This window comes from Diabrotica undecimpunctata, chromosome 7 (genome assembly GCF_040954645.1).
Source record: "Diabrotica undecimpunctata isolate CICGRU chromosome 7, icDiaUnde3, whole genome shotgun sequence".
NCBI classification, from domain to species: Eukaryota; Metazoa; Arthropoda; class Insecta; order Coleoptera; family Chrysomelidae; genus Diabrotica; species Diabrotica undecimpunctata.
Window position 1 is genome coordinate 111,548,651 of NC_092809.1, and position 12,026 is coordinate 111,560,676.

Genomic DNA, 12,026 nt, shown 5'->3' on the forward strand with positions numbered 1-12,026 from the left:
TTATAATATCTTTATATCATTGAGTATAATATTCATAAAACTAATGTTCCAGAGTCAAACACCTGTTCATATTCAAGAAGATCCTCAACCTCAGCCCATTCTTCACTCTGAAGATTCTATGCATAGTATGTTGCCACAAACTCCTTACCCTACAGCGCATACACCATTACCTCCTCAACAAATGCCTTACCCTTCAATACCCACCCCAGTACCACCTCAAACCCCATATCCCATGTCACAAACACCTGTTCCTCCTCAATCACCATATCCTGTTGCACACACCCCATTACCACCTCAATCGCCCTATCCCACTGCACATACTCCTGGACCTCAGACTCCTTATCCAATGGCACATACTCCAGGACCACCAGGGACACCATACCCTTCGGCACCTACCCCCCTCCCACCTCATACGCCTTATGCACAACCAATGACGCCAATGATGCCTACGCAGGAACTGAGACAAGACTTGATACCTCCCCATACTCCACAAGGTAAGTACATTTATATACTTTCAGAAGCTTCTGCAAAAAAATTATTAGTAACAAGACATGTATTGGACATTGAGTATTTTCTCACTATACTATTTTCAATTCAAAGACAAGTGTAGTCAAAACAATATTAGATTTGAAATACAGTCACTGAATTTGGAGTTGTGCTGTGAAGGGTTGCATTAAGTCAAAGCGTTGCAATATAATCAATGTACTATGACGAAATTGCACACCCTCTGATCGTGATTGTTTGTTCAATTTGTCTGGATAATGAATGTAGGTACAGTAGGTTCTTTCAATCATTCACTAAAATTTGACACAAAACTATAAACTTAAAAATGTTTTGTTTTAATTAACAGGTATGATGTCAGGTGTTATATTACCGCCTTCGACGCCAGGTATGATGTATCCACAAACTCCGGGATATCCTGCGCCACCTACACCTCTACATGGTATGGATGAGATGCCCCATTTACCCGCTGATCAAGTTAGTTTCTTTTTTTAAATTTTAATGAACATTATATTTTGATATATGTATAGAACAAACAAACGAACCTATTTTGATAAATTTTAAGGTACATTCTATACTACAAGAGCAAGAAACTCTTAATGGTGTACCTCCGATGACGCCGGCGCATACCAGTGAAGATCTTATGAGGGAACACATTAGTACACCCATGGCGCATTCGTCTGGTATTACCCCTGGTTTACCATTGGAACCGTTGGATAATTTCCAGAATGAACTGCCACCGATGGAAAATATGGGATATGATCAGGTACAGTATACAAATATTTTTAACGTATTTTAGTAGCATTTGAAGATTTGAATAGATATTTCTTTGTTAATATTCAATTATTTTTGTTAATTTCTGATAATTGAAGTAAAAGCAAAACCTCCTAATGGAACTCCCACTCAAGAACTTCACCAACTTGCTCAAATACATTTTGGAATCATAGCTTTCTCATCGTGGGCTATGGACGGAATATATTGATCGGTACGGTAGATGATTAGATGAAAAAATAACAACCGAAACACGGTGAAACGCAATGAAACGACATATCGCGCGACTATGAACTACTGGGGTAGTCAACGCACTTCTATATGTGTTTCTTAATAAAATAAATTAAATTAAAATAACATAAGATAATATAAATTAAAATAAAATAAGATAAATTAAAATTAAATAAAATATGTTAAAATAAAATAAAGTCAAATAAATTAAATTCAATTTAAATTAAAATAAAATATAATAAAATTAAATAAAACATGTTACAAAAAATATAAATTAAATTAAAATCCATCTCTTCGTGAGTAGAGGATAAGAAAGCTGTGGTTCCCCTCTTCAGTCACTCTCGGAGTGCCACATCCCTTTTTTTAAACTTTTATTTCAAACTAAAAAAAAATGCATTTAACTTAAGCGAATGTTTTTCCAATTTTGCTACTAACTCTCAGGTCAGGAATAACTCAAAATCTAATCAAATCAAATAAAAAAAATCAAATCTAGGTATTTAAGTTGACTATAATTTTTTATCAACAAAGTTGACTATTTAAGTTGAAATGGGACTTGAGAATAAATCTATATTACTTCCTATACTTAAAATACAAATTAAAAGATCTACTCTTGTACTACTCTATCCTTAATTTTTCTTTTAGTGGAAGGATATGCTTATAATAGTGAATTACTATTTAAAAATCGTTAAACTGGAATCTTTACTTACCATCTCACAATTACACCAAATAAATCAATTTTGTACTATTATGACATTAACTGAAATGTTTACTACATCCACATTGAAAAAATAAATTATTTTTACAAAATATAAAAAGAAGTTAACAGAGAACAAATGTATATACAGTAGGGTCTCGTTTTATGCAGTGGATATGTTCCACAGAAAAGCACATAAAAAATGATATTACTTGCTTGAAAAAGTTCCGTAGCCTTCTAAAATTACATAAAACCAAGGGCTGCATGATAAATTACTTCAAATATATCTGAAAGAAATTCATACAAAAGCTTAAAAAAACTTCAAAACTTAATTAATTTTATTTTGTGGGAAAGTAATAGGTACATAAGTTTTACATTTACATTTTTAATCATTATCGCTATCTGATAATGGGTTGCACCGTTTGCGAAGTGGCTCAAATTCATCTTTATCTTCAGAAGAAACTGTCTGTCATTATCATCTTCTAGACTCACGGTGCCATCTAAAGTTAGATCTAAAGTTTGATCAATTATATCATAGTCACTTAATACATAATCCACAAGCGGTTCATCTATATCATCGTGGCTGAAGGTATTAACACCATCTCCGCCAATTATATGTGCCAAATTATTTCAGCTGATAGTGTCGATGTTTGAACGGTTGCAAACACATGCTGGTCAAACCTTTTTCCAACAGGCATTTAAAGTTCTTGGTCTTATTTGAGCGGAAGCAGATGCAAATGAATCAAAAATAGAAAATTGCTTCCACACATCTTTTACTGTTCAGGCTCATTTTCTAGTTTACTCACGATGGATTTGTAAGTTGGCATTATGTAATATTTTTTAAAGATTGAAATTATGCCTTGATCTAATGGGGGAATAAGACTTGTTGTATTGGGCGAAAGAAATGCTATTTGAACGTTTGGATGTTCTAAGTGTGGATGGAATTGCTGCATTATCAATAATTAATAAAACTTTAAAATCGATAGATTTTTTCTTTATATGGGCTTCTACTTCTGGCACGAAGCAATTATTGAACCATTCTGTAAAAATAGCTGTTGTCACCCAGGCTTTCTTGTTAGCCATCCAATGAACTGGCAGTTGTTTTAAATCTTTGCTTTTAAAGCAAGTGGTCTAAGAGATGTATGTACTAAGAGCTGTTTCAACATCCGATCTCCTGATGCATTGCTACAAAGTAATAATGTTACTCGATCTTTACTTGCTTTATGCCCACTTGCAGTTTTTTCATTCTTTTTCATCCCATCTTCAATAATTTTCGCTAGCTCCTTTGGAAATATTTTGCTGCTGCTTCATTTGCTGCAGCACTCTCTCCTGTAATCTTGATATTATGAAGTGCATTTCTTTTTATAAACTCGTTAGCCATCCTTTGCTAGCGGAAACTTCTTTACCAGCTTGGGAAGTGGAAGTTGGTGCTCTGACTGTTTCATTAACTCATAAAACTGAAGAGCTTTTTCCTGGATTAAATAACCACTTACAGGAATTCTTCTTTAAATTAGTTCCTCAATCCAAATTGCGATGGCTCTTTCTGTTCTTTCTAATAATACATCCCTTGAGTAAGATGAAAATTTGGAGTTTAATTTTTTACCAGAAATTATGGATTTTCTTATAGCAATTTCATTCTTCTTAATTGCTCTTACAATTGATTCGCCTAAATTAAAATGTTTTCCAATTGCTGTAGTTACTTCTCCTTTTCCGAAGCGATCTACAAATGCAATTTTCGTTTCCAACGAAACTGATTGTCTTTGATGTTTTTTTTTCATTGGGCCAAATAAAATCTTAAAAAAAAAATAAAAAAAATTTCAAAAACCTCTTCTAATGAAAAATAAAACTTTACGACACTCACTTGAAAAGTTTCAATCTGAAAACCGTGCTGCTTATTATACTGCAACTTGGAATCAAAAAAATTTTAAACAACTTATTTTAAAACGAAGCACAGCTAAGAGAAAAATTATTTTAAAACAATAACAGGTTATACCTTTCAATGTGAAACTTGCAATGATGTAATAGGGAGATCATGTAACAAGGAAATCCCCGATATGCAAACGCTCACTTTACTGATATCTGGATGTAAATAGTTAATATTTAATTAGAATACTTTAATAGAAATAATAGAAATAGATAGAATAGAAATAATAGAAATAGATAGAATAGATAGAATAATAGAAATAATAGAATAATAGAAATTTTTGGATAAAATAAAAACCGCACAACTTTAAAATCGCATAAAAATAATCTGCATAAAAAGAGACATTACTGTACTATATACTGCTGCCTGCTATACTATATACTGTATACCTGCCATATAATATGATAATATGTTAACAAATGATCTAATGACCGTATGAAGATGATATATTATTTGTACATTTCTGAACATCCAAAAGTAAATTGATAAACTTGTACAGAATTCTTGATTATTTTGATTTCTTCTGGTCTGAGACATACACAGCTTGTTTCATATAAGTATATTTGTCACTGTGTTTATTAGACTGTTTTTTACTTAGCATTTAAAAAAAGTTAATGATAAAATTAATTTTTTTAGAACCAAATGGCGAACATGGGATATGATGAACATGTGGTAGCCGGTAATATGTCCGAAAGGGTGCAATCACCTTGGGCAGGAGATTATGATTATGATGGACCAGTAAGTTGCCCACTTACCCTATAATATACCTTAACTAATTTAAATTATTCTGTAACGATTCTAATTTCACAATTTTCTTTAAGGTTGAAGAACAACAAGTTGATGAAACTGATGAACAGTTTGCGGAGAGGGTGTTAAATAAGAGAGCATATCAAATGTTTCAAGTTGTTAAACAAAGGTTTAACCACACGGATAAGGTCATTTTAGAAGAACTTACTCATCGAAATAATAAAAAATTGGTAAGAAATTTTATTATTTTGCAAATTAATTTTTTATGTCAGCACCACTGCAAATCTGCCAATCTCACTATTAATTTTCCTTATCTTTCGTATCTACATTATTGTGAGAATTAATGTGAAGGCAACTGATAATTTGAAATAAACATTTAATAGTTATAGACAAAAAAAATTAAGAAAGGTTTACAATTTAAATTGTTTTACTGGAAACATGTTTTTTCTTTGCTTTTATAAATTGTTGTGCGCATTTTCACAAAATCAATAAGTTTTTTATTTTTTTTTACTGAAATATTAAGTTCTTGAAACCATATTTCGACTACAGCTTCAATCAGTTTTGTTTTTGTTGTGCAATGTATTTTATGAATAAATTTTACCATAGTTCACCAATTTGCATTTGGATTAAGATCCAGTGAGTTTCTTGGGTATTCAACGAATGATATGTTTTTACCCTTATACATTTCATAATTACTTTGGCCATAGAATATGGAAGTCGAATCTTATTGAAAAACTGAGAACAAAATCTTGTTAAAAAAATTGTTTTCAATCTTATCTGATCTCTTTTTCCTCTGGCATTTCCATACATATCTCATTATTTTATCCAATGGTATGATCTACAAATTTGTATTCAAGTTTTACATCTTTCATATATCTTTTAGCTTTGGTACTTTTAGAAATACTTGAACAAAAATTAAATGATTTAGAGTGTGACAGAATCTCATGCAATATTAAATTTATGGGTACACAATTAAATGAAGAGGTTAGTGCTGATTCCATAGTTTTGGAGATTGCTAACGATCTGCTACAGTGTAATATTCAAGTAACAGGCATTAAAGAATGTATGAGGAAGAACACAAAAAGTGGCCCTGTTATAGTTGCAAAATTTGCAACCAAGAAATAAAAACAAAATAACGAAATGTCGACAAGGGAAAAAGTTAGACTCAGATATGATCAGCTGTAACAAAAACAATAAAAGAAAAACCCAAGTATATGTCAAATGAATCTCTCACACAAGATGGCAGAAATTTGTTTAATATGGCCTACAAAACTAAAAAACAAAAAGGTTATAAATATCTATGAGTTAGAAATGGGAAATTCTATTTGAGAAAAGAGGATGACAGTCCTCTTATACCAATAACATGTGATGAAACAATAGTTAAATTACAATACAATATGAAACAAAATGGCTATGAATCAAAATATTCAAGCTTATTTATTTGATAGTTTAGAAGAGTTTTATAACACGGGTGGACTAAGGCTAAATTTAAAATCCTGTATATGAATAGCCGCTCAGTGAGAATGAAATCTTATGTAACCAAATTGTACCTGATATTGTGATAATAACGGAGTCATGGTTATATCCGGAAGAAGAAAAGTTCTTTAACATCAATGGTTATCAGTCATTTTATATAAGCAGAGAAAAGCGAGGTGGTGGTATTGGTAATTTATCAAAAGATCTCTACATAGTTGTGAAATTACTTGATATATTTCTTTATATTGAAAAAGTCAATATAATTGTTGGTGCAATATATAGACCGTGGGATTTTAGTGTATATAAATTTTATTCTATTCTAGAAAACAAACTTGACAGTTGAATGAGCTGAACAAGAAATGTTGGATTATGGTTGATATTAATGTGGACTATCTATCAAGTACCAAACCAAACAATGATCTTGAAGTGCTTCTAAATGTTAATGCTTTTTTCTCTGTAAATCAAAGTATGCCTACTAGAGTCACAAGTAATACAAAATAACTTACAGACTATACAGTCACCACTACTAAATCAAATCATGAACTGGCAGTTGTGGAAGCATGTAGTAGTGATCACCGAATTCAAATCTTGTGCAGTCAAACACAGTCCAATCAATCTGAACATTATTGTATGTGTTGTAAAAACAACCTGTATAATAGTGTAATCGTAGTATAGTTATTTTATCAAATTGTGCGCTCAGGTCGGCAGCTATCGTGTTAACGTGTGTGCGACTGATTTCCTAGATCAGGGACCCGTCCTCCCCTCGTTATGTAACTCAAGACAGACAGTGCCAATTTGCCTCTCGGCAAGTAAAGGCCGGTTGTGTGTGATCCCTAAAAGTGCGTGGTGCGTAAGTAATAAATGCGCTTGTAAACCCGGTGTTTTGTGTTAAAACGTATATAGTTGGTCTCTCTGAATTTTATCATTTCATGTATATCTGTTACTGCCTCCCCGCACTCACTGTAAAGCTAATATTTGTATAACTCTTTATGTAACTATCATAATTACGATAATTGTCAATGTTTGAACCAGCCCTTAAGTCTATTGTGTAAATAAATCGAAGGAAAATACCTCTTAATTGTTTTATTGCTTCAGTGGTCCTTTATAAATATTTTGAAGCAATTAGGTGTTCAAATACGCCTCTCTTAAATGTGGATAGTTTGGCAACAAAGTTTACCCTTTCCACCAGTATGTTTAATAAGCTAAATAAAGACAGATTTTAGTGTGAGTTACTTCAATTACTAGACAAAATCTGGGACGACTCCAACATTTTATGTGATGAAATAATTAGAACCTTCCAATGAAACCTCATACAAGTTAAACTAAAAAATCGTTTTCGAAAAAATAGTGTCCCTGGTTTAATGTTGACATACTAAAATTAGTACAAGAAAGAAACTATCACTACAAAAGGTCTAAGATGTACCCCAATAGTCACAATTTACTTCAACTTTATAAAACATCTCAGAAGACACTCACAGAAAACATTGTAACAGAAAAAAAGAGAATTTTATCAAATGGAGATAACAGCAGCTGAAAATGATCCAAAAAAATTTGGATTTTGACACCATAATACATAATAAGAAGCTTACAAAAAAACCAACAACTATTTCCAAACTTATAATGGACAATTTAGTTATTGATGATCCTAACCATCTCTAACAAGCTCAATAACTACTTTGCTACAGTTGGTTCGGAACTTGCTCAGGCCATTGAACCCTCTGGATATGTTCCACCAGGACCACCCTTAATAAACAACATTTTTTCTTGGGGCTTCACAACAAAGGAGGAAATTGAAGATATAATAAATAAATTGATGGGTAAAAAAACTGCACGTGGACTAGACAAGTTATCTAAATTTAACATTCACTACAGGAAGTGTTCCCAGTTCCCTAAAAATAGCAAAAGTTGTTCCAGTATATAAAGGAGGTGACTCCTCAATGTATATCGGCCTTTTATCCGCCTTATCCAAGTTTCTGGAAACATGTGTAAATAATAGAATCATGCACCACTTAGATGATGAAAATTTCTTATATAATGGTCAATATGGATTTAGACAGGGTAGCAGCACAACAACAGCAACAGCTGATCTTATAACAAATATTATTGATAAAGTTGATAAAGGCAAATCTTGTATATTTGTATCGCTTTATTTAAGGAAAGCCTTTGATACAGTTGATAGGCATAAAAGGCATAGTTTTGAAGTGGTTTAATGATTATCTATCAGGAAGAACACAACTTACCTTTGTTAACAGGGTGAATAATCAATTGTAAAATATTGAGTGTGGAGTTCCTCAAGGGTCGATACTTGGTTTAACGCTGTTCCTTATTTATGCTAATTCAGTTTCAACATTGCCATTAAGAGGTACACTACAAATGTATGCCGATGATACCAGCATTGTATACTTTAGCAAAAACCCGAACGAGGCAAAAAATGATGTTGAGTTTGACTTAAAGATGGTGAAGGGATGGTTGGATCATTATAAACTTACCCTTAATGCAGATAAATCAAGTTATATGGTGATAACAAGGATTGAAGAGTGGCAACAATTTAACGATAGTACTTGAATCAAGGCATTTACAAAAAGTGGAATTTATTAAATATTTGGGACTGTACATCGACCATAGACTTACTTGGGAGTATCACATACAACATTTATACAAAAAAAATCTCACCTGCAATAGCCATAGCCATGTCACCTATTTAACTCTAATTTGGAGAAAAGCCACACATAACCATCTTCATGCTCTTTGTGTGCTTCAAAATACAGCTATAAAAAAATCTATCTACACAACTATAACGCAAGGAATAGATTCCACCTTAGAGCTACAGCAATGAACACAGCTGCAGGACAACGAAGCATTATGGTAGAAGGAATAAAGTACTACAACCTTATCCCGGACATAGTGAAGGCAATGAACATCAATGCCTTCAAACGAAAATTAAAAAAATCTAATTTATGAGAACCATTTTCTAACCTCCTTACACTGACATTTTTTACAATCGTTTTTTTTTGTTTACTTTTTTTATAAATAAGTTTAAGTTTCCTTTCTGTTAAATAAATATCAATAATGATAATATCTGAACACCATATACAAATTGTTTGCACAGTTAAACCTCATCTTCATATTAAAAATTTTTAATGTGTTAAAGTAATTATATTAGTGTTTGTATTACATATTTTTTTCTAATTTTACCCACATAGCCTTCGCTCAGGGTCTGTAATTGTATATTTAGCATTTATTTTATAACTGACTTGTGTACTTTCATGGAATAAATAAAAATATTCTAGTATTACAAAGATGTACCCAAACTATAGTGTATTTTTATGTATGAGAGAGTAATAAAACAATAAATTATGTATGCAAATCCCTAAACTGTTGATACGGGTGACTCAATGAAAAACAGATATTTGTCAACAAGTTTACAGAAGTATATAGGAAAACAATTTTAAATTGACTATGACCACCAGGTATAAAGGTTGGAGCAGAATAGAATACAATAGTTGTGAGGTTTACTAATCCCTAAATAAGGTTGCCAGTGTCGGAGTGATGGAGGTTAACAGGTACTAATGAATTTGCAAGAAATGTAAGATGTTTATTTTATTGGTTATATATAACCAATAAAAGTTTAATAAGTACCTACCTATTTGCAAAATAAAGTTTAATTCTTTAGATAAAATAAAACGTTTTATTTTATCTGAAATGAGTGCATTCCACGAAGTAAGGGTTTCAACAATCAAACATTTAATTCTTTAATTCCAGGAATCTACGACAGTAATTGACTAGATAATTACCTTCTAAACTTATTCCACAGAAAATGTGATAGTGGGTTTTTCCATTTTGTAGGAAGGTCCAAGTGGTGTATTCAAAATTCTTAACAGTTCACTAAAAGTAGGTACTTCAGTTGCAAGGTGCAGTTTATTGTGTATACTAGTGTTATGGAAAATTTGGAAGTGCCGTGTAAACGCCGAAAAATTGGTCCTTTAACAGTTAATGAAAAAACATTAATATTTAATTGTTTTAAATCATTTACAGACAAACGTTTATGTGAAAGTGTTGATGAGACCGTTGAGTTAGTTAGCAGTACACTTGGTGTTGGGAAATCTACGATTTACAGAGTTATTAAAGAAGAGAAATGTGGTAGTTTTCAAATGCCACGTAATGCTCCAGGGAAACCAAAATTTCAAATAGAATATCATTTTAAAGAAGGACTTTGACGGAAAGTGCATGAATTCTTCTTTAGACAAGAATTTCCAACATTGGATAAAGTTCTTGTCTCAGTTCGAGATGATAAGGATTACCCAGAAATGAGTCGAAGTACGTTATGGAAACTTTTAAAAGAAATAGGCTTCCGCTGGAAAAAGAATCCCAGAAAGTCTATTTTATTAGAAAGAAGCGATATTGTCATATGGAGAAGACATTTTCTAAGAACCATAAAGGAAATGAGAAACCAAAAAAGAAAAATATTTTATCTTGATGAAACATGGATCAACGAGGGTCATACACCAAATAAATTTTGGCAGGATGAAACTGTTACAAGTCAAAGGCACGCTTTTGTAAATAACTTATCTACTGGTTTAAACCCACCATCAGGAAAGGGACGCAGGCTGATAATAGTACACATTGGCAGTTCAGACGGTTTTGTTGAAGGTGGTTTATTAACTTTTGAATCAACTCGTACCGGTGACTACCATGAAGACATGAACGCTGATGTCTTTCAAGAATGGTTCGAACAAATGATAGATCTTCTTCCTAAGAACTGTGTAATAGTAATGGATAATGCAAGTTATCACTCCAGACTTATAGAAGGACTGCCCACAACCAAGTGGTTAAAAAAAGACTTGCAGAATTGGCTGAGTTCAAAAAATATTACGTACCATCCCGGATCTATAAGAAAGGAACTTTATTCGTTGTGTGCCCTTCATAAAGAAAAATTTAAAAAATACGAAATTGATGAAATTGCCAAAAATCGTGGAATGACAGTACTAAGATCCCCACCATATCATTGTGAATTAAACCCGATTGAACTGGTATGGGCACAGATAAAGAGTGAAGTTTCAAGAAAAAATACCACTTTTAAAATTCATGATGTTAAACAGTTGTTTTTGGAGGCCGTAAATAATGTAAAACCTGAAAACTGGGAAAAGGCAGTAAATCACACTATTAAAGAAGAGGAAAAAATGTGGAAGCTGGACAATATTACTGATAAAATGATCGAGCCAGTTATTATAAATCTTGGTTCTGAAAGTTCATCTTCTGAATCTGATTTGGATTTGTAACAAGTAGCTGTAAGTTTTATATTAATATTTTTATTCATCTATTTAACATACCTTAGACGGTTTTAAAAACTCTTTTTCTCTTTTGTAATTTTTAAAAATTAAAAAAAATGTGAATTTTTTAAAACCCTTTTTAATGTAGGCCAGTCAGTTCTAATATAGTGTGTGATAAAAGAGGTCACTTTTGTTTACATACACATAACACTTTATAACACTGAAATAATTCATTTATTTTTTACAATTATTCAAAGTAATTTTTCAATTAATTTTGAACACGCCCATGGAGTGGTCGGAGGTACCAGTTAAAATTATGCTAATTACTCTCTCGTTCATAAAAATAAACTATAGGAATGGCATCACTGACAACCATTTCATATTTCTTGTATACTTTGTGATTGAACGATGT

At 32.0% G+C, this 12,026-nt stretch overlaps 1 protein-coding gene across 2 annotated transcripts in view; it reads left to right on the top strand.

Annotated features, from left to right (window-relative positions):
* vtd (RAD21 cohesin complex component verthandi) overlaps positions 1-12,026 on the top strand; it is a 41,760-nt gene that overhangs the window by 23,805 nt on the left and 5,929 nt on the right. For both annotated transcript variants that reach the window (XM_072537984.1, XM_072537985.1), the window contains exons 9-13: positions 53-494; positions 851-978; positions 1,067-1,267; positions 4,758-4,859; positions 4,943-5,098. In XM_072537984.1, the coding sequence (XP_072394085.1) occupies positions 53-494; positions 851-978; positions 1,067-1,267; positions 4,758-4,859; positions 4,943-5,098 (1,029 nt within the window). The remainder of the gene's footprint in view (positions 1-52; positions 495-850; positions 979-1,066; positions 1,268-4,757; positions 4,860-4,942; positions 5,099-12,026) is intronic.